Source organism: Ailuropoda melanoleuca, chromosome 3 (genome assembly GCF_002007445.2).
Source record: "Ailuropoda melanoleuca isolate Jingjing chromosome 3, ASM200744v2, whole genome shotgun sequence".
Lineage (NCBI taxonomy): Eukaryota > Metazoa > Chordata > Mammalia > Carnivora > Ursidae > Ailuropoda > Ailuropoda melanoleuca.
This window is the reverse complement of record NC_048220.1, coordinates 29,582,575-29,608,280: the sequence shown is the minus strand read 5'-3', so window position 1 is coordinate 29,608,280 and position 25,706 is coordinate 29,582,575. Positions and strand designations below refer to the sequence as shown.

Below are 25,706 nucleotides of genomic sequence, written 5' to 3'. Positions count from 1 at the left end.
GCTTGCTGCTGGCTCCGCAGCCCGCCGCTGCCGCCGCCACCGCCTCACACACTCGGGGAGCGGGAGCGCGGCGCGGACGCGAAGCCGCCGGGGCTGCTGTGCCCAGAGCCAGCCGGAGCCGGAGCCTGAACCGCAGCGCCAGCCCGAGCCGTGCCGAGCCGCAGCCCGGGCCGGGGCCGGTGGCGGCTCATGGACAGCAGAGCCGGCGGCCGGCGCTGCCCCGAAGCGGGTAAGGATCCAGTGGCGGTGGAGGCAGCGGCGGCGGCTCCCAGTCGGGAGCGGCCATAGCCGGCGGGAGCTGAGGGAGGGGCGGCTCGGCGGAGCGAGGCCACGGGGGCCCAGGCGGTGCTCAGCGCGCCGGGGCTAAGGTGGGGGCGGCTGGGAGCTCGGACCGGGGGTTGAGGTCGGGGCACCCTGCCCTCCAAAGTCTGCGGCGAGAAGCGGAGCGAGGAGAGGGGGTGCTGAACCGGACCTCTGCCTCGGCGTCCCGCACCCCTGCGCGTTTGGAGCCGCGGGGAATAAGAGGACTCTAGGAGCGCGCCGAATGGAGGTGGTTGGGGGGAGCGCGCAGCCCCCAGTTTGGGCGGGGGGCTCCCCGAGGACGCAGCAAGCAAGGACCCTCGTACACAACGTACACACACACTTGTTGGGCGACCAGCTCGGATCACTCAGGCGCTTCGAGCTCCCCGCGGGCACCCAGAGGGCCAGACCACGTACATATGTACACGCATACATACATCGGTACATATGTGCACACAGACATACCTCCCGCACACCAGCGCCCACTGGGGCACCATCACTAGCTCAGAATCCGCTTCAGCGTCTGCACGCTCAGCAGCACGGACTCACAACCCGTGGCCATAACAGAGCAACAAAACACAACCGGGTGTGACATTCGGCGACATGGTCACACAAACACAATCCCGTGCCCTCATGTACGAGTGTCGCGGCCACAGTTCGCAAATGAACACTCAAAACCTAACCTCGCACGTACATATTCCTTTAAGGAACACACCCCAACCTAAATTATGTTACCCATTCCTTGGTCAGATCATAGATGCACAACACAGGTCTCGCTTGCCCCCCTCGACTGCACCCACATAAACACAACCCCAGTGTCTCAGCACACGCCTTGACGGCACACACCCTAACACAGAAAGTACAACCTACAGCGGCGCCTCACGGGCGCAAACACAGAATCCATTGCTTCACACATCTTCACACTGGGTGTCACACACACCTTACACCAACAGTGTCACATTACACCTTGCAGCCTGAACACACACACACGCACACACGCACACACACACACAGAGTCTCTCTCCGTCGGAGGCCAGATTCCATCCTGGGAAGCCGCGGGGCGGTCGGAGAGCCCCCAGCGTCTCATCATCTTAATCGCGACATTGTTGTTGTGACTATCAGCACCGCGGGAACCCTGGGGGCTGGCGGGACCGGCTTCCCTGCCCGCGTCTCCCCCACCCCCACTCCGGGGCCGGGCCGCCGGGTATTCCCGGAACAGGCTGGACTGGCAGGCCGCGCCATCCCGGCTCCCCTGGGCTTCAAGGCCCTAGGTCCTTTTGCAGAGGGTGCAAGCCTAGGGCGGTGTTTGCGACCCTCTTCGGGTCATTTAGCTGCGTTCTGCGAGCCACCTGGGTCCCCAGCACACCTGGGTCCCGCACACCTGTGTCCCTCTCACACCTGGACGCCCCCTCCGCCGGGTGCCGGCTGCAGGCCAGAGTCGCGTGCGCGGGCAAGGCCCTGGGGCCCGAAGGGAGATCGCGGCACGCGCAGGAGCAGAATTGGTAGGCGAGATGGACTCAGCTACCCTCGGGAGCCCCGACTTCTGGCCTCAGTTTCCCCAGCAGTGATTGGCGACTATTTCTTCTAGCTGGAAATATTCGGTGTAGCGTTGAGGTCTTTGAGGATCGAGCGCGAGGCAAAGACCCCTTTCCGGTAGCCGTAAGAGGGTCCGTTTCAGGAGAATGTTCCCACCCGGCCTGGCTCGCCACGCTTTGTGATTCCAGCGCCGGCTCCCTCCCCGCCCCCTCCCGGCGCCCGCTGCTTGGCTCCCGCCGACGCCCGCTTGCTGGGGACCCTAGGCAGAGGGCCGAGATGCGGAGGAGGGATTTCCCGTGGCGGCCCTTCGGGCAGGGGGCGCAAGGGGCCCACTGGCAGAGGCACGTTCTCACCGCGCCCCCCGCCTCGCCTTGAGCTCCCGGAGGCCCTCTGTCGCTGGGGTGGGGGTGGGGATGGGGCCGTCCGAGTCCGAGGTTGGTGGAGGAACCGCCATCCCCACTACCTCCACACACACACTACTGCGTCCTCTGGGAGGAGACGCCCACGCTCTGGGTGTGTGCGGGGATCACCCGCTGACCACGACGGTGTAGACAGGGGGCTGCCCTGGCGGCGACGGAGTCCAGGATATAGTGCAGGAAGACGGAGGGAGCCTTCCATTACCCGCTCTGAGCCAACCTTCGGTAGCTGCCTGGAAAGAGGGCGCTCAGAAGGTGTTCATGACAGCCTAGGGGTGGGGGCTACTTTCTTGATGTGGAGGTCTAGGAGGATTGAAATCTGTAATTACAACTAGAGCAGGGCATGGAATGGAATCAGGGAAGAGGGATGAGAAGGGCCTCCAGAGACAGGTAAGGGTAGTGTAGTAGGGGAGCAGATCTGTTTTCAGTTCTGGCAACGTTTAGTTTCCCCTCTCTCCCCCAAGCCAATTCCGAGAGGGACTTCAGCTGGAAGAGGGTGTCTTGCTGGTCTGGCATCTTCCTGGTGGAGGGGCTGCTGCTGTGGCTACTTGGTCAGGAGATCTGGGCTAGAGAGAGATGGTGAACTGCTGGGAGGAGAGGGGTGGCAGCACCAGGCCTGGGGGTGCGGGTAGGAGATGGAGGAGGCCCTTCTGATATGGTAGGGCTGCCCCTACCATGAGCAAGGATAGCCGGTGCTGCAGAGTGAGATTCTTTCAACAACATATTTAGCACCTGCTCGCTCTATCTGCCAGGGCCCAGAGTGGGTGGTGAGGATGCAGTATAGTGGTAAGATACACACCAACCTTGTCTTCATAGGTCTTCCCAACCAGCAGGGGATGGGTTCGTTTATTTACTGAACCAGTGAGCACCTAATGTGTGCCTGGTGCTGGAAATGAAATGCTCTGCTCAGTTATTTTATATATGTATACTGGTCCTTTATGATATAATAGATCTTAATGCCACCAATCTCATCTCCCAGATAACTTCCACGAGGCAGAATTGATTATTTCCATTTCACGATATGGAAATAGGTTCAGAAAGGTGAAGTCACCAGGCCAAGGTCACATGGTTAGGAAGTGGTGGAGCCAGGGTTTGAACCCCAACATTCTGACTCAAGAATGCAGGTGCCTGGAAGCCCTGCAGAGGCTAATAGAGGGTTGTGAAAGAGAGGGGAGAGGAGCTGAGGGCTGTACACTTGTTCACTGTGGGAAGCCTCTGAATAGCTCCACCCCACACAGCCCTGCTAAGGCTTACCCTACTCTCCCAGAGGTTGGCTTTGTCTCTTGGTTTTCGTGCCCACAGTGGCAGTGGCTCTTGTGTAACAGTGCAGGGCTAAGGGGGGGGGTGGTCAGAGCTGACTTGGTCACTGGGACACTGATGGCTGTCTCTGGGTGTTCTAGCATTCAGCAGAAAGTGGACCCTGGTCCCTGAGGTGGACTGGAAATGAAGGTTCCAGGTGAACCCACACTGCTATCCTCCCCACCCCCTCCAACATGTTGACACAGATGGCGGTTTCCTTGGCCTTCCCTGGACTCTGCCCCCTCATACCTCACTGCTCTCCTCAGGCCTGAGAAGAATGAGTCACTGTGAGTGCTGCAGCTCTGCTTCTCAGGGTCCTGGGTGCCTACGTCACTGGGCAGAGGTGGGGACACCCTTGCCAGGAAGGCAGCCAGAGCCTGGGCAAGGGCAGATAAGGTGCTAATCGCTTCAGAAGCTGCCTCCTGGAACTAATGACTCTCAATAACCAGCCATAACCTGGGCAAAGTTCAGGGATGGTGGGGGCAGGGGTGAGGAAGGGCTGCCTCACTGCTGCTCCTGGCCCTTCTGACTCTTGTCCCTACATTCCTAGGGCCCCTGGGTGGGGGGAGGGGACAGCTTTAGGCGGGAGGCTTGGGGTTGTTCAGCCCTTGAACCCTAAGCCCTCTCTCTTTCTTTCCTTGCCAGGCAAGTTTGGCAGCCCAGGGGTGGGGGTGAGGGGCTACTCAGCCAACATACTCTAGCCTCTCTGACTTTTATGGATTTTCCTTCCCCCTCATCCAGCCTTCCCCCCAAACTCTGGAATATGAAGAGGTATTCTTATTTCTCAAATCTTGACTCTGCTTACTACTTCTGTGACCTGAGACAGTTCATGATTCTTTCTGAGCCTCAATTTTATCATCTGTACAATGGGGAGCAGTGTAATAACAAAGTACCCCTTTCCAAGGGTGGGGAGGATTAGATGGGATATGCAGATGGAGTAAAATCTCAAGGAATGTTAGCTGGGATTATGCTGATAATGATGACAGTGATGATGATGGCAAAGGTGACAGAAGAATTTGCACTTCTTTCTCAACTCCAGGGACCCAGTACTTCTTAGAGTTAGTCTTTCCCTGAAGGCGCATCCTGTTGCCTCCACCCTGCTGCCTGGGGGTTTCTCCAGGTCCCTCCCCCAGAATCAGAATTCCGGGGGTGGGGGGGGCAAACAAAACTCATTTTAAAGAGGCATTTCAGGTGCTTCATGGGCCTTAAACCTTCTTCAACTCTTGGTTTCACTCTGGGTAGCCACGCCTCCAAACCCATGTTCCCCCAAATTCCTACCTCCCAGAAACACCCTTTTCCCCATACCTTCCTGGCCTTGGATATTTCTCTGGGGTTCTCTTTCCACCTCTGAAGTTGTATACCATAATCCTTTCTTGATTCCTCTGCTGGCTGGAGTAAGGGATCTCCTAAGGGCGACAGGGTGAATGAGTGAGAAGGAAAAAGTATGTGTATGGGGGCAGGGGATGCTTCCTGTGTCTGTGCTGCCTGGGAGGCCTGAGGGGTTAGAGCCCTGGGTTGTGACCCTGGGAGGGGAAAGGATGGGCTTTATCTGTAGCTCTTTGAACTGCTACAAATCAAAGTCACTCTGACTCTGTCAGACCACAGACCTCTGAATTTATAGCCAAAATTTGTGAGCATTTGTTTTTCTTGGAAAAATCTGCACCATAGTTTCATAAAATTCATAAAGGGGGCTGTGATCTAAAAAAGGTTAAGAATCTCTGTTCTGGAGAGAGTGAGGGAGGCAAGCAGTCACTGCCTTATTTCTCCTCTGTGTCAGGTTTAGGGTCATTCCCATATAACCCCACCCTGCCAAGACTTATGCATGGAATTGGTGTGCAGAATGATCCATTGTGTGTGTGCCATGGGGGGAAGGCAGGCTAAGGTACCCAGAAGGGAATGAGGTTCTCTGGAGGCAGTCCTTTGGGGGCGTGTTTGGGTTGGAACTTGAAAGTAAGATGAGCCTTGTGCCAGGTGCCTTCAGGTAGATGGGAAGGGGCTGGAGGGTGAATCCAAATGGAGCATTAGATAAATTCCTCCTTCCTTTAAAGAGATTAAGATTGCAACTGGGAAGGAGCACAAACACTAATCTGATTAACAGCTTCATGTACGCTGAGCACTTTACTGCCAAGGAGTGACCAGGGAGGAGGTGCGGTTTGGGAATGCTACGTGAAGAAAGTGTAGTGTTTGACTTGGTAAGGAACCTGCGTTCACTGAGGATTTGCTGAGAGTCTACGATGGACCTGAACAGAGAAGGATTAAATTTGACCCCAATAGGTTCTTGATGGAGTCAGGGAATTGGGCAAGGAAATAAGCAGGGATCACCCAGAAAGTGTCAGGATAGGCTAAACCTGGGAGCTAAAATAGTCCTTCAGGAGCTCTTACTGAGTGTCTACTGTACGCCGGGTCCAGGGCAGGGTCCTGAGGATGTAGGAGCAACCAAAGCAGGGGCTCTCCTGTTCTTTGCTCAGTCCTGTAGGAAAGACAATTGACAAATCATTTCCCATATAACAGCTACATAACTACAATTGTTAAGTGCTGTGAGGGAGCATTTGTTGACTACTTAATGTGTGTGCTAGGCATTTAGCCCATATGAGCTCAAATTCCCTAGGAAATAGGTGGTGGTATTGCCATTTTACAGATAAGGAAACTGAGGCCCTAAATCATTTTCTCCTGCTCAGCACCCAGGAAATGGATAGCTGGGGTTCTCAGACCGTCTGATGTCTTCTCCACCCTGATTCCTTACATGTGCCAAATGATTACAACCAAACAAAAATGACAAATAGTCATTGAGTTAGAACTGTTGCGAGCTCCAGGATAGCAGATTGAGTCTAGCTTGTAGGCTGCTGTGTCCCAGTTCCCCGGACAGAGCCTCACACATTGTAAGTGCACAGTAGACATTTGTTGAATGCAAGTGCCTAGCTTTGTGAACATGCGTGGGTTGGGGCAGGGGAATGAGTGTAGGGAGTCTGGCCCTACCTTCAGGAAGTCTGGCATTTGCCCTAAGAGCCAGAGAACACTGGAATAGGTGCACAGTACTGGGGTTGAACAACACAGGCAGGTGGGCGGGTCCAGGCAGCTGTGATTCATTGCCTCGGGATTGGGGCAGACAATAGCAGCTGTGAGTTGGAGAAAGGAGAGGTCACCATGGGCTGGAGAAGCCTAGGAAAGCTTCCTGGGGGATCAGAGCCTGCCTTCAGTGGGGTAGGTGTGTTCTATGACAAGAATGGGTAGGATTTTGGGGGGGGTAGGTATTTCAGGTACAAGTGGGGCAGTGGGTAAAGGAGAGTGAGCCTGAACCCTCTGCTGAAAAGGCTGGGCTTGACTTTTGATTTAAATAGAGGGGCTGGCCATGGTTTTATTGGAGAGAAGGAGGGGGTCAAGACTGGGACAATAGCAGGTCTGGCCGGGGTCTGCAAATGCATAGCCTCAAAGCTGGGCGGGGGGAGATGGGCAGTAGTGGTTATTGGGGTGATGAGGATGCAGCTTGTGGTTGGCTATGGCATATAGGGCTCCAATTGAAGGATTTGGGGGTGGGCACAGGGAAGCAGGTCAGAGATGGGACTGGACCAGTCAAAGGGGAAGGGGCCAGGTATGAAATAGGGGCCAGATGTTTGTGGGGAGAGGGGCCAAATAGGAGCCAGATGTTTACTAAGAGACTGGGAGCAGAGCTTGGAGGGGAGTGGTCAGGAACAGGCTGGTGGTGGCATTGGCAACTCTGTCCCTGTTAGACCTGCTGGGCTCGCAGTTGCTAAGGACAGGCCAGGGCAGCTCCCAAAGCCAATTCCAGGGCTAGTCAGCCCTGACCATGATCCTGACCCCAGTCTTGACCTCTGCACTTTTCTTCCACACACCTGTCAGTGTCTCCCCTCCCCCCATGGACACAGGGGAGGAAGAGAGGAGGAGGAGTCCTGGGAACCAAGTGGGGGGGGCAGTGTGTGTCTGGGGGGAGGTGGGTGGCTAACTCCTACTCTTCAGCTCTAGCTGTTTCCAAGCCTTGATGGGTGCTTAGTTTAAGCTTGCCCTTCATGGGAGCGGGGCCATTGGGCACTCTGGGTGATTACTGTCAGGAAAGAGGGATTTAACATGTCATATCTCATACGCATATACTGACTGGCATCTCAGAACAAAGAGAAATGAGACATCTTCCTGCTCCCTCCAGCCATCCTGAGTGGCCCTCATCGTGTGGTCCAGGGAATATAAGGGGTGCCTGTGTCTCTTACCTACCACATATGTGGGGAGTGCTTAAGGGCTTACCCTTCCACTTGCTGTCTCTCCGTATCTCAGTATCAGGGTAATTACCATGGGTGACTAAGGCAGGATGCTGGTGAGAAGGAGGTGTTGGGCAAAGCACAGAATAGAGAGCAGGGAGGAGGGAGTGTCAGGAGAGTCAGGGTGTTCCATGGGCGGGAGCTGCTCTAGACCTGTTCCGGGCCCTTACCGGCTCCTCCAGCTGGGGCAGACACTGCTGCTACACCCAGCTGTGGGTGAAACTCAGGGTTCTGGGTTCTGAAATCAGGGTTCTGGGCTGGGGCTAGGCTTTCTTCATGGGATAGTGTATAGATGGCAGAGGGAGAGTCAGGGCCTGGTGTGGGCAACCCTCAGGGCCGGATTCCTCTCCCCAGCTGACCTGTTTTGCCTCTTCTCCTTGCAGCCCTCCTGATTCTAGATCCTTCCAGGATGGGGCCCCTGAGGCCCAGCCCAGGCCCCAGGGGGCAACGGTTGCTGCTGCTGGCGCTGCTGCTTCTGCTGGCGGCATCCCCAGGCCATGCCACTCGGGTGGTGTATAAGGTGCCAGAGGAACAGCCACCCAACACCCTCATTGGGAGCCTCGCAGCTGACTATGGTTTTCCAGATGTGGGCCACCTGTACAAACTAGAGGTAGGCGCCCCATACCTGCGGGTGGATGGCAAGACGGGAGACATCTTCACCACTGAGACCTCTATCGACCGTGAGGGGCTCCGTGAATGCCAGAACCAGCTCCCTGGTGAGCCTTGCATCCTGGAGTTTGAGGTGTCTATTACGGACCTCGTGCAGAATGGCAGTCCCCGGCTGTTAGAGGGCCAGATAGAGGTACAGGACATCAATGACAACACGCCCAACTTCGCCTCTCCAGTCATCACGCTACCCATCCCTGAGAATACCAACATCGGCTCACTCTTCCCCATCCCGGTGGCTTCTGACCGTGATGCTGGCCCTAATGGCGTGGCATCCTATGAGCTGCAGGCCGGGCCTGAGGCCCAGGAGCTATTTGGGCTTCAAGTGGCAGAGGACCAGGAGGGCAAGCAGCCACAGCTCATCGTGATGGGCAACCTGGACCGGGAGCGCTGGGATTCCTATGACCTCACCATCAAGGTGCAGGATGGTGGCAGCCCCCCACGCGCCAGCAGTGCCCTGCTGCGAGTCACTGTGCTTGACACCAATGACAACGCCCCCAAGTTCGAGCGGCCCTCCTACGAGGCTGAACTGTCTGAGAATAGCCCCATCGGACACTCGGTCATCCAGGTGAGAGGTCCTTCAATCTAACTGTCAGGGTTCCCACCTTTAGAAATGGGAGCCCAACCCCACCTGGTGAGAGTTCTCTTCACTTAGAGGTAAACTGCCAGGATACTGTGGTAAGAGCTCTTCTCCCAGCCCCAATCTAGTGAGACCTTCCTATCCCAGCAGGTGATATTATTTTCCTCTACAAGCTACGTAGTGAGGGGCGCCTGGGGGGCTCAGTCGGTTAAGCAGTTGCCTTCAGCTTAGGTCATGATCCCAGGGTGCTGAGATGGAACCCCACATTGGCCTCCCTGCTCCGCGGGGAGCCTGCTTCTCACTCTCCCTCTGCCCACCCTCCCCACTCATGCTCATGGGCACTCTCTCTCTCTCAAATAAATAAATAAAATCTTAAAAAAATAAAAGCAACTTAGTGACATAGCACAGGAACAGCAGTCCCTCCATCCCCAAAGCATACTCAAGTTGGAGAAACTTCGGAGACGTGAAAGCCCTACCAAGGAAAATGATACCCTCCTCCCCAGCCAGGCGACCCGAGTTGGAAAAAGAACAGTCTCTCCAGAGATGAGAATATCTTCCCAACCACTGGCCCTTCAGCCAGATGAGATTTTCCTGAAGCTAGAGGACAGAGCCTTTCTTTGCCTCTCCCTGACAGTCAGATGAGATTATTTTAGCCAAGTGAGTCCTCAGAGTTCTAGAAAACTGCATTCAGATGTCTGTCTGTACACCAGCTTCCTTCCCTAGGCACAGGGTGCTCATGAGTGTGGGGTGCTTGACACAGTGGGGGGTCAGTTGCCTCTGCTGAAGTTCTCAGCACCCCTCTCCATGGGAACTGCCCCAGGGGCCGGGCACCTTGGTGGGGCCAGGGCCTGGGAGGGAGCAAAGAAAGCGTCCCTGCAGACAGGTGGGCGTATCTCCCGATGTCATCTCAGCCCTGGCATCTTGCCAGCCCCAGCTCCTTTCTCCTTCCCCCTGGGCTGAAGCTGTCTGTCTTTGAAGTGAGGGAGCTTAGGAGGGCTCAGCCTGCCCTGCACACCGTTATGGTCCTGGGAAACCCTTCATTCTGTGTCCTTACACTGAAGCGAGGCATGGGGAGGAGATTTAGCCTTTTTTTAGAGGCTGGTGGACTTGAACATGTGGAAGAGAGCCTGACGACGAAAAGGGAGACAGACAGTCGGAGATGGTGAATAATAACAGCCTGGGTGCCAGGCACTGTTCTGAACACATTATGTGTATTATGTCATGTAATCCTCACAGTACAAGGTAAGCATTATCCCCATTTCACCGATGGGAAACTGAGCCCACAGAGATTTGGAAACTTGCCTGATCTCACCCAGCTGATGTGTTCACAGCCCACTCTGGCTATGTCCAGCAGTCTGGCTTCAAAGCCTGTGCCTGTAGCAGCTACACCCCCTTCCAGTGGGCTGAAGCAGAAGAGCTGGGCAGAGACGGGGCTCGAGAAGGGGCAGAAAAGAGAAGATGGGAAGGAGGCAGAAAGAGCTGAGCAAGCCTGGGAGGGAAACAGGGACAGAAGTGAAGAGTCACAGAGACAAAAGGAGGTACGATGGCAAGGGAGGTAGATAAGAAGCCAGGGGACCAGTCTGGAGACAGGGAGAAGTGGGAATCATAACAAAAAGGTAGGTGACAGAGAGATAGACTGGGGGCAGGGGAGGTGATGAGAAGAAACAGAGTTTGGCTCCCACAGGGTTGAACAGGGCCCGGGAGAGCTGGGATGTCCTGCCCAGGTATCTCCACTGTTGAAAAAGTCCTGGTTCCTGACAGGAAGGAGAGGAGACTAGCAGTGGTTTGAGACCCCACTAGATGCAGTGCCCTGCACTGTGTTAGCACTGACTTTCAGAGATGGACAGGTGGATGGGCGGATGAAAAGGGGTATAAATGCTATTTAGGGAGCACTTGCCATATACCAGGCAGCGTTAGGCATTTTTACAAGTATTATTTAATTCTCACCACAGCCCTGTGAAATAGGTTCTATTATTATCCCATTTTATACATTTGTAGACTGAGGCTTGGGGTAATTGAGTAATTGGCCCAAGGTCACATAGTTAGGAAATGGTAGAGCTGGGATTTGAACCCACGACTCTTCTGCTGTGCTCCTCAGAGATTCTGCCAAGTTATACCTGTCCTGTCCTCCCCGTTTCCCCACACACACCCACCGCTACTGCCAGCACATTCTGCCTGACTGTGACGTAATTCCAGCCCTCTGTTTCTCCCTGACCAGTGGTACCTCATGGCCATTCCCACCAGGTTCCTGCTGCCCCATCACACCCATGTTTGTATAGACTTGGGCCGAGTGTGCATTGGCGTTGGCGTGGGAGGGCGTACCCACTGCAAAGGGACAGACAGTTCATTGTTTGATGCTGGGATCCCAGCCCGCTGCCAGCAGGCTCTGTGGCCTGCACCAACCCCTCCCTCTCGGCCGCAGGCTCAGCCGCCCAGATTCCTCAAGTTGGTGCCTAGCCAGCGCCAGCCAGGGGAGAGGAAGCTGCTGAAACAGGTTTCCCCGGTTTGAGAGAGCAGTGGCCTGGCAGGCTCCTTCTGACCCATATCCCTGCCTGGCTGCTTTCAAAAGAAATCCCCTCACCTGTGGCCTCTAGGTGGGCATGTGGGTCTCCACTCAGGCGCAAACACACATGCGCACAAACACATACCTTCTCACACATTAGCATACACTCCCAGTCTCAGAACACATGTAGATGCAGGCATGCGTCTGTCATGCAGACATGCCGCCTCTACTCCTCACACCTTGGGTTGAAGGCCACTGTAATTGGGTGGAAAGGCTTCCCCGGTTGCTAGTTGGATCCTCATCCCCATATTTGGGCACAGTAGTACAGGAATGGAAAGCAGAGTTGAATGGTGCCCCGTCCCAGCTCTACTAGTTGCTTGTAACACGGTTGAGAATTTGCAGGCTGCGTCTGTGCTCCTCAGGGAGAGAGATCAGTACTTTCTGCCACATGTCAGGGTTGGGAAAAGGGCAGTCTATGTGCCGCTTTTGGAAAGGGTGCCTCATTAGATGAATTGTATCTGCCATGCTCATTGCATCCCTTAATTTGCTATCCTGGGACTAATGCATCCCTGTTTTCCATTCTTTCCTCCCCTGCCCTGTAGGTGAAGGCCAACGACTCAGACCAAGGTGCCAACGCGGAGATCGACTACACATTCCACCAGGCGCCCGAGGTGGTGAGGCGTCTTCTGCGACTAGACAGGAACACTGGACTTATCACTGTGCAGGGCCCCGTGGATCGTGAGGACCTAAGTACCCTGCGCTTCTCAGTGCTCGCCAAGGACCGAGGCACCAACCCCAAGAGTGCCCGTGCCCAAGTGGTGGTGACGGTGAAGGACATGAACGACAATGCCCCCACCATTGAGATCCGGGGCATAGGGTTGGTGACCCATCAAGACGGGATGGCTAATATCTCAGAGGATGTGGCAGAGGAGACAGCTGTGGCCCTGGTGCAGGTATCTGACCGAGATGAGGGAGAGAATGCAGCTGTCACCTGTGTGGTGGCAAATGATGTGCCCTTTCAGCTACGCCAGGCCAGCGAGACGGGAAGTGACAGCAAAAAGAAGTACTTCCTACAGACCACCACTCCGCTCGACTACGAGAAGGTCAAAGACTACACCATAGAGATTGTGGCTGTGGACTCTGGCAACCCCCCACTCTCCAGCACCAATTCCCTCAAGGTACAGGTGGTGGACGTCAATGACAATGCCCCTGTCTTCACCCAGAGTGTCACTGAGGTCGCCTTCCCAGAAAACAACAAGCCAGGTGAAGTGGTCGCCGAAGTCACGGCCAGCGATGCCGACTCAGGCTCCAATGCGGAGCTGGTTTACTCTCTGGAGCCTGAGCCGGCTGCCAAGGGCCTCTTCACCATCTCACCTGACACTGGGGAGATCCGGGTGAAGACATCCCTTGATCGGGAACAGCGGGACAGTTATGAGTTAAAGGTGGTGGCAGCTGACCGGGGCAGCCCCAGCCTGCAGGGCACAGCCACCGTCCTTGTCAATGTGCTGGACTGCAATGACAATGACCCCAAGTTTATGCTGAGTGGCTACAACTTCTCAGTGATGGAGAACATGCCGGCGCTGAGTCCAGTGGGCATGGTGACTGTCATTGATGGGGACAAAGGGGAGAATGCCCGGGTACAGCTCACGGTGGAGCAAGACAATGGTGACTTTGTTATCCAAAATGGTACGGGCACCATCCTCTCCAGCCTGAGCTTTGATCGGGAGCATCAAAGCACCTATACCTTTCAGCTGAAGGCGGTGGATGGCGGTGTCCCGCCTCGCTCAGCTTATGTCGGCGTCACCATCAATGTGCTAGATGAGAATGACAATGCGCCCTTTATCACCGCCCCTTCCAACACCTCCCACCAGCTGTTGACCCCCCAGACACGTCTTGGTGAGACAGTCAGCCAGGTGACAGCTGAGGACATTGACTCCGGTGTCAATGCTGAGTTGACCTACAGCATCGCTGGTGGCAACCCTTACGGACTCTTCCAGATTGGGTCACATTCAGGTGCCATCACCCTCGAGAAGGAGATTGAGCGGCGCCATCATGGGCTGCACCGTCTGGTGGTGAAAGTCAGTGACCGTGGCAAGCCCCCACGCTATGGCACGGCCTTGGTCCACCTTTATGTCAATGAGACCCTGGCCAACCGCACGCTTTTGGAGACCCTTCTGGGCCACAGCTTGGACACACCCCTAGACATCGACATCGCTGGGGATCCAGAATACGAGCGCTCCAAGCAACGTGGCAACATCCTCTTTGGTGTGGTGGCCGGTGTTGTGGCCGTGGCCTTGCTCATTGCCCTGGCAGTGCTTGTGCGCTACTGCCGGCAGCGGGAGGCCAAGAGTGGCTACCAGGCTGGTAAGAAGGAGACCAAGGACCTGTATGCCCCCAAGCCCAGCAGCAAAGCCTCCAAGGGAAACAAAAGCAAGGGCAAGAAGAGCAAGTCCCCGAAGCCCGTGAAGCCAGTGGAAGATGAGGATGAGGCCGGGCTGCAGAAATCCCTCAAGTTCAACCTGATGAGTGATGCCCCCGGAGACAGCCCCCGCATCCACCTGCCCCTCAACTACCCACCGGGCAGCCCTGACCTGGGCCGCCACTACCGCTCTAATTCCCCACTGCCTTCCATCCAGCTGCAGCCCCAGTCACCCTCGGCCTCCAAGAAGCACCAGGTGGTGCAGGACCTGCCACCCGCAAACACATTTGTGGGCACTGGTGACACCACATCCACAGGCTCTGAGCAGTACTCCGACTACAGCTACCGCACCAACCCCCCCAAATACCCCAGCAAGCAGGTAGGCCAGCCCTTCCGGCTCAGCACACCCCGGCCCCTACCCCACCCCTACCATGGGGCCATCTGGACCGAGGTATGGGAGTGACAGCAGGCGTATCAGACCTGTGGGCTCATCACCCTGTAGGGGCCAATCCAAGCCAGTGGTGGGAGGTGGGACCAAAGATCTGGGGATGCCGGGGCCTTGGTGATGACCCTGCTGCCCTGCCCAGGCACAGAGGGTTAGGTTGAGTGAAAATTGAGGGAGGGTGTGCTCTGTGCCATTCTCCTCCTTGCCCCCTCCCCACTGGGAGAGGCCTGTGACCGTCAATTCCCGAGACGCTGGGACAGCTGCTGGGTCTTGCCAGTGGGGGCTGATGGGCAGGTGAGCAGAAGGGTTGGAGGCAGAAGGGGAGAAGGGAAGTAAAGAAGTCTACTCCAAACCTGGGTCTCTAACTGAGACCACCCAGTGGTGCTCCTCTAGAAGGGAAACAGGGAGACTGTGGTCCTATTGGGTAACTGGGTAGGGACTCTGTCAGGGAGGGGTGGGGCCTCCCTATTTGGGCCTTCTGTGTGTGCTATGTTAGCCTCTTCCCCACCCCAGGCTCCTGGGGCTGGGCCCTGGCTCCCCTTCCCCAGTCCCAAACACTTATCCCTGACAATAAAGTTCTCTATTTTTGGAGTTTTGGTTTCTTATTTTCCTGGAACTGAGAGAAGGAGTGAGAGAGACTGGAAATGGCCCTTAGTCCTTAGGTCCCTACCCAATTTCCGCATCCCTTCTCTTTGCCCCTTCCTACTTCCTAGACCTGCCCTCTACCCCAACCCTGTCTTCATTTACCATCGTCCCATCTCCCCCCACATCTGGCAATGTATCCCCTCACTCTGTGTTTGTGAGGCCTTCCCCCCAGGAATGACATCCTTCACCAAGAAGGGGCAGGTGCACCCAAGTGAGATGCACCCAGATCCACTGACAAAGGCTGAGACTTGACCCTTCCAATCTGCTCACACTGAGCAGCCCCTGACAGCGCTCCAGCCTGAGCACCTGGTGAGGGTGAAGTGCAGCCCGCCCACCTCAGGTGAAGGCAGAGAAGCCCTTGATTACACCCGCCACCCTCCCTCGGGGCAAGACCTTCCCAAGTCCCTTTCTCAGCTTCTTCATCCCAACATCAGTCAATGCCCAGCATTTAATGGGCCCTGCCCTGCATGTCCCTGCCATGATCACCAGCCTGGGCTGCTGGGAGGGAGGGCCCAGGGAGGGGGAGGGAATCCTCAAGTTCTTGGGCTTGGCCTGCTCTGGATCCCCACTCTTAGGGTGCTCCCTTCTGACTGAGGCTGAGGGACCCTGGTCCTGCCCCTCCTCCCTTCCCTTCCTCAGCTCCTTGCTCTGGCCACCTTGGGCTGCTGGCTCTCACTCTCTCTCTCTCCGTCTCTCACTTCTTGCTCTCCTGGGTCTGCCCTGTCTCTGGCTGTGCCTGAGGGGCACTGGGGCTAAAGCCTGGGTGAGGGGCCTCAGGTCCTGGGGGAGTGTCTGAGGCCAGAGGCAACGTGTCTCCATGGCGACTGAAGAGGCTTGAGACACTCCCAGGAGGTCCAAGGCGCCAGCTCTCTGCTCTGATTCCAACCACAAACTCCCCAATGCCCTGGGGGTACCCCCCCCAAGTAAACACTCCTGGGGGCTTTGGAGGAGTGGGGCGTGGGCAAGTGAAATCTAGTTGCATCTCATTTCTCCTGGACAAATAAGCATCTATGGGGGACCACCAGCAACGCCTGACCAACCATTCTTTCTCTTTTGTTCCCATCCTTGCTGCCGCCAGGTCGCTCGCTCTTCTATTCCTTCAGCCTCTTCATCTCTTTTTCTTTCCCAGGGTCTGAGGGATTATCCCTTACTCAGCTGCAGCCCAACACATCCATGGAGCCACATTGAACACCTCCTCCCAACATTCAGACACAACCAAACCACAACACCATTGTCATCATCAAAACACATAGGCCAAGTTCCTACTGTGTCATCAGCATGGTACTAGACCCTGAGGGGAAATGGTCATATTCATATGAGATACACGAGTAAAAAGTTGAGGCAATTGAGCATCTTAAAGGTGGAGTGGAAAGTGCCATAGTGAAGCATTTTCCAGCTTGTTCCACTATTCCTTCTGCTGCTACTAGGCGCTTCTTCTTCTTCTTTTTTTTTTTTTTTTAGTCCTTACACAAGGTGCAATGTACCATACTCAGCACTTTATGTGAATTAGCTCATTCGATGCTCATAACTCTTTGTGACATAAGTCGTTATAATGCTCATTTTCCAGAAGTGAAAACTGGTTAGTGGTGGAGTCAGAATTCAAACACAAAGCATCAGGAAATCTGATTCCCAGAGTCTGATGTTATCCACAGTGCTTTACGAGAGGGGTCCCCTAATTAAGTCAGTTTGGGGAGTAAGAGATGCACTATCACATTAGCCTATTAGAGGCTCTGCAAAGCCTGCAAGGAAGAGGGGGGCCTTTGTTAAACTTTGTATAACTCTGGTTTTCCAAATTTATTTGACCTTAGTGCCCCCTCCCTTTCTTTGAGGAACACAGTATGGAAAAACCTGCATGGGACATGGGAGTGGGCGCCTGGAAGGAAAATGTCAGATTTGAGCCAGCTCTTCAGTGATGAGCAGGAGTTGGGCAGTAGGTTCCACTGAGTGAGCCAGCTCCTGAGGCAGGAGTGAGCATGGCCAAGTTGGGGACGGGGAGAGAGCAGAAAGGGGAGCGTTAGGGCTGGAGTGGAGGGTATAGGAGAGAGCTGAGAGATGAGACCAGAAGAACTGGAGGTTGTAGAGTACACAGATCCCTCGCCAAAAGCTCCTTAACAGGAAATGGGAGCCCCTGAAAGCTTATGAGTTTTGGATGAACTGAGTTTTAGAAAGTTCACCAGAGCGTTTGGTGGATATAAATGGGGTAGAGGTGAAGGTACAGAATCGAAACTCTAAGGGCTGGACTAAGACGGTGGCTGTGGGGACAATGGATGATGGATGGATTTGGCTAAATTTGGGGAGAAACGACCTCTAGGATTCAAAGGATGATTGAATATAGGGTAGGGATTTTGGGGAATGAGTATGACAGCTCCCAGGATTCCCAGGTGGGAATTCTGTTCCTGGGTGATGGCATAGTGACGAAATCATTGCCCGTGCAGAAGCTGATTGAAGAGAAAGAAGAATTTGGTTTCAGACTTGTTGAATCTGAAGGACCAGTAGGGACAGCCAATAGGAAGTACTCAGCAAATGTCTAAAGCTTCAGGACTAGAGTCAGAGAGATTTTGGATCTAGGCTTTCTAAGATCTGATAGCAATAGAATTATAGGGAATGTTTAGGGTTGAGTATGCCCCAACCCTCCATCTTACAGGGAAAAAAAAAATCATAGGAAAAAAAGCCCAAGTGACATGCCTAGTAGGCAGGAATGGAACTTTGGATTACCAGGTATAGGTTTTTTGGGGAGGGAGGGCTGCTGGCTCTCATCTCGGAGAGAATTTGGAAGAGAAGCACCTGCCAACCAGACTGCCTGGTGCCTCACAGACCCCTCCTGGAGACTGTTCACCGCAACCAGGTGGACGATGCTCCTTTACGACATCCCAGCCCCAGGTCAATTTTGGGGACCTCGTCTGTCATCACCCAGACCCTTTGGTGTTTTGGATCACAACAGGAAATCCTAAGAAGGGCTGCCTATTCCTGAGGATGAGGTGGGAGCCAAGATGGGAAGGCAGGGGGCGCCTGGGTGGCACAGCGGTTAAGCGTCTGCCTTCGGCTCAGGGCATGATCCCGGCGTTATGGGTTCGAGCCCCACATCAGGCTCCTCTGCTATGAGCCTGCTTCTTCCTCTCCCACTCCCCCTGCTTGTGTTTCCTCTCTCACTGGCTGTCTCTATCTCTGTCGAATAAATAAATAAAATCTTTAAAAAAAAAAAAAAAAAGATGGGAAGGCAGTTCTGAGACGCCTTCCAACAGCTTAAGAGCTCCTCATCCTGAGAGCCTCCCCTACCCCAGCTGCCTTGAATGGAATGAAGATTGTGATGGATTGGGAGGTATCAGGGGGATGGGTGTGTAAACCCAGGATCCCCCCATTCTGGCCTTCCTGATAAGCTCCTATTGAGGGCTTTAGAGTAAAGACAAAGCACCAGTGAAGTCTTAAAGGATTGGAGGGAGCCTGGAGACTCAGCAGCAATAGGGCCTTGGCCTGAGCTGTTCCCACCCCTGGCTTCCAGAGGCTCTGGGTCTATGCCCTCCATAACTCCTAACTTCTGGATGGCAGGAAAATCAGTGGCAGTCCCAGGTGGGTGTTTGGGTGACTGGTTGGTTGTGCCAAGTGCCAAGCTGAGGCTGCCAGGTTCCTGGGAGGATTGTTAACCCATGGCAGAGGCACAGGGCTGTTGGCTGGGAGAAGCCTGTCCCAGTTCTACTGCCCCCACCCCAACCCCCAGTCCAAGCTTGTAAGTCCTGGCTCCACCAAGCCGTGGCCCCTCCCAGAAGCTCCTTCCTGTTTCCTAGAAGGAGTCTCCCTTTGAGGCCAGCCTTCCTAATTCCTGATGGATGCCAGGCCCCTCCCCCTATGCCCAGGTCCCCCTGGGCCCTGCCCTCTACAGTTAATACTCTGTTTCCTGATCTGGAGGATGGGGGAGTTTCCATTGTTCTGCTTCCCCACCCCCAAGGGGCCCCGTTTTGTTATCGGGGCTCCCTTTCCTTCTTCCCTCCCACTTTTTTCCACTCCCAGGCCTCTCTGGAGGGGCATGAAGTGGGGACAAAGGGGCTCCAGTGGGAGGGGAAGCAGCAGGGAGTCCTGAGGCTGTCTACACCATCAAGCAGCAGGGGTAGGAACAGAGGATCAGAAAGACATTGGGATCTCATTTGGATGGAAGCAATGGGAAGTTAAAGAGCAATGAGACAGGTGAGGAGCTGAAGTTCAGGGGTGCTATTTGGAAATTAGGGAACTGTACTGGTATTGGTGAGCTGTTTTGGAATGAGGAGTTCATACTGCTTTAAGGAAGCTGTGCTAGAAATTGGAAGCTTGCTCATGATTGAGGCTATGCTGGAATTAGGGGAGTTGGCTGGTATTGTGCTATTCTGGTGTGGGCTGTTCTGGAATCAAAGGCTGTGCCAATACCCGGAAGCTGTGCTGTGACGAGTGGTTGTACTGGATTAGGTTTACTGTGGTGGCCTGGGGGCTAAAATAACACTGGGGCCTGTGCTGTGGTGGGACTTGCAGTGTGTGGTCTTGGCTCTCCTGGGAGCTGTCTCAGAATTAAGGGGCAGTCCTCTATTGGGTCTGTGCTTTCTTGGGGGTTCTGCTATGCTAGGGGGCTGGGCCTCTTCTCTGTTGCTGCTGAGGCCTGGGGGACTGGGAGCTCTGGGGCTGGCCTGGCTGGGGCTGGGGGTCGCTCTGGTGGTGGGCCCCCCGGGGCAGGATGGCCTGCCAGCAGTGACATTCCTTCTCCCTGCAGTTACCTCACCGCCGCGTCACCTTCTCCGCCACCAGTCAGGCCCAAGAGCTGCAGGACCCATCCCAGCACAGTTACTACGACAGTGGCCTGGAGGAGTCCGAGACGCCATCCAGCAAGTCATCCTCGGGACCCCGACTCGGCCCCCTGGCTCTGCCTGAGGACCACTATGAGCGCACCACCCCTGATGGCAGCATAGGAGAGATGGAGCACCCCGAGAACGGTGAGGAGCATCAGCACGGTCAGGGCACCCCGGGAATGGGTAGAAGCTGAGAATGTTGATGAGCCTTTAACAATAGCCTCCGTTTATTGAGCTCTTGCATGTTCAGCGGTGGTCACTGTGCTGAGCGCTTTCAGCTGTATATTCATTTAATCCTCACAACCACTCTCTGATCTGAGAACTTTACTGTTCTCTTTACAGTGCAGGAACTTAAGACCCAGACAGGTTGAGTCACTTACCCAAAGTAAGACTCAGGAAGTGACAGAGCTGGAAGGGATTCGAACCCAGGCTTCTCTGACTCCGAAGACCTTGCATTCAGCACCACATCATACTGCCTTTCGGGGAACAGGGATCGGGAGGACGGTGGCCAGAGGGCTCAGGCAGTGGTGAGGGAAGCTTGAGGGAACCTTGAGGTCATGAAGGTCTCTTAATGGGGTCAGAGGGCCTTGAGAAAGGGGAGGGTCCCCCGGATGCTATGAGGAGCTCAGAAAAGGGTATGGTGATCCCCTGAGGGGAGGAGCCCAAGAAGGTCTGGCTGAGGAAAGGGAGTGGGGAGGTCTGGGGAGGCGAAAGGCATGTCTGGTAGAGGTTTGAAGGGTGATGGCAGAAGGAAGGTCTGGGCCAGAGCAGAGATCAGTGTGGGAACGGATAGTGGGTGTGCTTTCAAAATGTGTGTGTGTGTGTAGTACATATGTGTGTGTGTGTGTGTGTGTGTGTGTGTGTGTGTGTGTGTGTGTGTGTGAAGGCATCCATGGTAGCCTCTGCAGGGGGAGAATGAATAAGCTTCTCCTTGGGACTGAAAGACTCTCCAGCTTGGAGATGTCCTTGGGTCTTGCCCCCTCCCTCAGTCTAAACTGCCCCCCCAAAAGATGAAAAGGTCCACTCCCCACCCCTCAGGCACAAGATGCTTATCTAATATCCCAGGCCCTAAGTCTCAGAGTGCCCTCCACCCCACCCTGTCCCTCCATGCTCTATCTCATGCCCGTCTCGTCCTTTTTGTGCCCGCGCAGAGCCGGCTGGCCGGAGCAGGCCCTGAGGCGGAGTGCCAGGTATGTGGGAGCTGCTCTGGGGTCTGGGGTCTGTGGGACTTGGCCCAGCACCCAGCCCCGCCCACCCAGTGCCCTTGCTCTTCTCCATGCCTAGTTGGGTCACCCAACCCTGAGCTGAAGAGCCTTGGTGCTTTGAGGGTTAATGACAGAGCTGTCCCCTCCTCACCTTGCACTGGCAGGAGGCCAAGCCAGGGTGAGTGGTATCAGGGGAGCCCCTGCCCCAGGCAGTGCTGCTCAGTCCTGTCCCTGAGGGAGGGTCACCGCCTGGTACTGTCCCTGAGCAAGGGCGGGATGGGCAACTATGACAGGAAGTGCTCATGGCCCAGCCGTTCCCATGGAGACCCCCGCTGCCCAGCAACCGCACCGGCTACTGATGTCAGGCGGCCAACTCCTGTTCCCGTGGGTGTTCTGGGCAGGGAGCCTGGGCTAGGCCAGGGGTGGTGGTTGGCATAGGGGGCTGGAGTGAGGTGGGGAGGGGTCGCATGAGTATGCTTGTGAGTGTGTGGGCGTGTGCTTCTATGTGAACTCCCCACACAGAAGCTCATCCCCTCTCCCTGGCTTTAAAGCACGGCCTCACTGTGCTGGGGCAGGGTGGGGTTCCAGGATAGCTGGCAGCATGGTGAGGCTTGAGGGGGTTCAGAAGGAAGATGGAGATGCCCAGTGTAGATTTGTGTGTCCATGCCTATCTGAGGATAAGTGTATGTGTGTGTTTGTGTATATGTGTGTATGTGTGACTGACAGAGATCTTGTGCCTTTAAGTGAGGATGGGGGTTTCCTCACCCCTAAGGGTAGATTTGCTTCTTTCAGCCTGTCTGGAGATAGATGAGGAGTGCGTAGACGGGTTGTGTGTTTGTGCACCTGTCTGAGGGCAGATCTGGTGGGTGCGTTGATAGGAAAGCTGGAGGGTGGCTGAGGATGGAGGTACGCATCTATTCAAGGATAGACTGCAGGAGAGCGAAGAGCCGGCGGTGGATGGTAGGAGGCTGAGTGTCTATTTGCGGGTGTGTATGCCTGCAAGCTCAGTGGGCAAACAGGGCGTGCACCCCTGTTCTGAGGCAGGGCATAGGTGCCTATGGGAAGCCACAGAGTGGAGCTTTGCAATGTTACTCTGCCTGAAGACTGAAGACCGTCTTCCCCATTCTCTCATGCAGACCTGCGCCCTTTGCCTGATGTTGCCATGACAGGCACATGTACCCAGGAGTGCAGTGAGTTTGGCCACTCCGACACGTGCTGGATGCCTGGCCAGTCATCTCCCAGCCGCCGGACCAAGAGCAGCGCCCTCAAACTCTCCACCTTCGTGCCTTACCAGGACCGGGGAGGGCAGGAGCCTGTGGGCGCTGGCAGCCCCAGCCCCCCGGAAGACCGGAACACCAAAACGGCCCCCATGCGCCTCCTGCCCTCCTACAGTGCCTTCTCCCACAGTAGCCATGATTCCTGCAAGGACTCGGCCACCTTGGAGGAAATCCCCCTGACCCAGACCTCGGACTTCCCACCTGCAGCCACACCGGCATCTGCCCAGACAGCCAAGCGCGAGATCTACCTGTGAGCCCCCTTCTGGCCGGTGGCCATGCCCCTCCCCCAGCCACCGGCCAGGTCCCAAATGGGCCCATTCCAGGGTCCTGCTCCTGACCCCTTCAGCGTGGACTTCCCAGCCAGGGCCCCAAGTGGGGGTGAGTACTGGCCTCATGACCACGCAGGCCCTTCCCCCAAACAGGGTCCAGGTCCTCTCTCCTCACTTCATCCCCCAGCCCCCGGGAGCCCTTCTTCCCCTTTATGGGGCTCCCCCCAGCTGGTGCCCAAGAGGGCTCCTCTACAATGACTAGGCTCCCTTCCCTTGACTTCTAGGGAGCACCCCCTCACTTTGAGCAGATGGTGGAGTCAAGGGTGGGCCACACACTTTTAACTCATTGTTTCCCACATGGCCGACCAGGGCAGAGACAGGATGTCCCCATTCCAGCCCTGCTTCAGGGCTGAACTGGGGAGCCCCTCTCCCTGGGAACTCCCAGAGGAAACTCTTGACTGCCAGGGGCTCCCTGAAGGGCTTTTGTTACCAAAGGTGGGGTGGGGATGGGGGTGGGAGTGGGGTGGAGGCCTTGTCTTCCTATACTGCTCCTGGGCTGGCCCACCTGCCTGCCACATGCCCATGCCTGATCCCATCCGGGCACCCCTCTTCCCTGCTGGTCATGCAGTGTCTGTATATAAGGACCTTGGAATGATGTCCCCATTTCTGCCTGATTTGCAACTTTTCTTGTTGATGTTGTGTTGTCTTGGGGGACCCCTCTGGGGAGGGGAGGCTGCCCTGTGCCCCCTTCTCCCTGCCGCAGTGCCCCCCACCCAGGCCTCTACTGTTCCATGTTGTAAATACCCCTGGGGCCGTGGTGGGATGGGGGTGCAGGCCAGGGAAACAATGGGTGGGTGGGGGTGGGGATGGGGGTAACATTCGCCTATCAGCAGAGCTGGGCTTTTATTTAATTTTTTTTAAAAAATACAAATCTCTATTTTTTTGGAACTGTTGCGCTGTGCCCTGGGGGGGATCCCCGCTCAGGCTGGCCCCCCCACATCCAGATGAGCATCACAGAGGGTCCCTGAGGCTGTGGGGGGCAGCTGGACAGGGGTGGGATGACTGTGCCTCTGGCCTGGTTGGGTGAGTTGGGAGCAGGAAGGTTTGCTCAAGGGGTGGCTGGTTGCTGCCTCTAATAGCGGGAACCTGCACCCTGCCCCCTCCCTGCCCCCCACCCCCAGCCCCTGCCATGACTGACCCGTCAGCCTGTAAAACCACCATTGCCTTGATCTCAGGGGGTGGGAAGGGCTGCCTCAAGGCACCCTGGGCTCCAGGCCCCCTTCTTCCAGTTGGGCTTCCCTTTGCCAGGGTCAGGGGTCCCCTGGGGGAGGGGGTGGGGAGATTGGGGGGCAGAGAAGCCCAGTCAGCCATGATGAGGTGGGATTCCTCTCTGCACCTCAGGGGGCCAGGGTGTGAGGGGCATCCTGCAGAGCCCTCATCTCCCACTGCGGCCATCTCAAACCCTCAGTCCCTCTTCCTTCCAGAAACCCCCCACTGCCTTGGCCCATACCTCTCCAGCTCCCCAGGGGCCCAGGCTGGGAGGCTGGAGACTCAGGGTATGGCCCTTGCTTGACTTAGTCTAAGCTTGGGGGGCGGCCCAAGGGTGGGAGGGGTGGGTACAGGCTGCTGGGCCGTCTGGTGCCTTTGGGAGCTGTGCTGCTGGGGTCTTGACTCCTGTAACCCCAGATACCCCACTCCACCTCGGGAAAGCCAGGGGCCTGAAGAATCACCCTATTCTCTGCTCCTTGCCCCTAACTTGGCTTGGGGTAACACTTCTGGGAAGGAGAGCATGGTTAGGCTGGTAGCCTCAGCATACACAGCCCTTCTATTGAGGGCAGAGGGTAGAGTGGGCTGGGGTGGCAGCAACCAGGTCTGGGGGTTGGCCAAAGGCTCCCTTCCCTGGGGGAGGCCCAGAAGTGGGCTGGGGGCTTGATGAAGAGACGGCCCCCTTCCCCCTGCACAAACAGGGCAGGTGCAATAGTGGTAGAGTTGGTAAACATGATGTGCCCAGCTGGTGGGGCAGTGGCCTCAAGGGCTGTCCTGGGTCCTGGAGGTCCGGATTCTGGCAAGAAGATTGTATGAGGCCCATTTGCTTGGTGGAGAGGGTGGTCCAGACCGGAGGCATTCCTGGAGTCAGTGGACTCCCCTGGAAGCCCCTGGTGGCCTGGGCACCCTGCCCTGGTCTTGGAGACCCCTGAGCACTGAGTGGAAGGGCAGAGGAGCATTTTGCACAATGGAGAAGCCAGAAGGAAGGGGGTAGCCCAGATGGCTGGGAGGGCTGAGAAGCACAGAAGAGCCCTTCCTACAGGCGAAGGCAGAGTCCCAGCCCCCTGGTTGGGGCTCTGAATCTGTCACCACCTGGGCACTCGAGAGGTGAAACCAAAGGTGGGCAGGGGACGGGTGACAGCACTGGGGACCTCCCCTATTGGTCCTAGGTCTGTGAATCCCTTCCCCAATGCCTTGTGTCGCGTACAGTTTTATGTACAAATAGGCGACATTTGGCCAGAGGAGACCCCCCCCCCTCAAACCCAGCCTGACCCAGTCAGTGTCTTCCTAGAGGGGACCTAGTTGGTCCCCAACCCCCTACTTCAGAGCATGTCTCTTGGTAGGGGGAGGGTATATGGGGACATATTTCTCTCCTGGGGTCCCTGGTGTCTCACATCCCTGGGGGAGGGTCTCCGGGGCATCTCTCACCTCCGGGGGCTCCCTAGGCCCTATCTCTCCCTTTGGGAGTCTCTGGAGGGACATGTATTCCCTCTGGGGACCATGGGAGCATGTCTCCCCCCTACCCAGGCTCTCTGGGGAGCCTGTTTTCCTCCCAGGGTTCCTGGGAGTACTTAAGGCATGTCAGTCTTGGCCCATCTCTCTTCCCAGGGAAGGGGGCTATCTCTGAAGCATGTCTGGGAAGGGATGTTTCTGGCCCTCCTTGTATCTCTCATCTGGGGGTGTCTCTGACCTGCAGCACTTTGGGATGAGACTGGGCAGCTCTGAGTTGTCTTTTCTCCTGGAGGCTCTGGGATACCTCTCTCCTGAGGATCCGGCCTCCGGAGCCATTTCCTCCCTGGGTGTG

General features: G+C 56.0%; 1 protein-coding gene across 3 annotated transcripts; it reads left to right on the top strand.

The window, feature by feature from the left end:
- The first annotated feature begins 20 nt into the window (after positions 1 to 20).
- PCDH1 (protocadherin 1) lies at positions 21 to 23,228 on the top strand. Of its 3 annotated transcripts, XM_034656182.1 has the most exons (6): positions 21 to 229; positions 8,203 to 9,053; positions 12,171 to 14,366; positions 19,810 to 20,029; positions 21,037 to 21,075; positions 22,227 to 22,362. In XM_034656182.1, exons 1-5 carry the CDS (start codon positions 190 to 192, stop codon positions 21,060 to 21,062), a joined length of 3,333 nt encoding a protein of 1,110 aa, XP_034512073.1. In that variant the 5' UTR covers positions 21 to 189; the 3' UTR covers positions 21,063 to 21,075; positions 22,227 to 22,362. The 3 variants fall into 3 exon arrangements, with proteins under 3 accessions (XP_034512073.1, XP_034512072.1, XP_011218096.1); XM_034656181.1 differs by lacking the exon at positions 21,037 to 21,075 and having other exon boundaries at positions 22,227 to 23,228; XM_011219794.3 differs by lacking the exons at positions 21 to 229; positions 21,037 to 21,075 and adding an exon at positions 6,660 to 6,752 and having other exon boundaries at positions 22,227 to 23,228.
- Positions 23,229 to 25,706: the final 2,478 nt, after the last annotated feature.

Excerpts from the sequence above, each read along its gene's own strand:
- PCDH1 (XM_034656181.1), top strand. The coding sequence starts at position 190 with ATGGACAGCAGAGCCGGCGGCCGGCGCTGCCCCGAAGCGG. Across the intron at positions 9,054-12,170 it reads TCGGACACTCGGTCATCCAG|GTGAAGGCCAACGACTCAGA; the intron begins GTGAGAGGTCCT and ends CCTGCCCTGTAG. Across the intron at positions 14,367-19,809 it reads CCAAATACCCCAGCAAGCAG|TTACCTCACCGCCGCGTCAC; the intron begins GTAGGCCAGCCC and ends TTCTCCCTGCAG.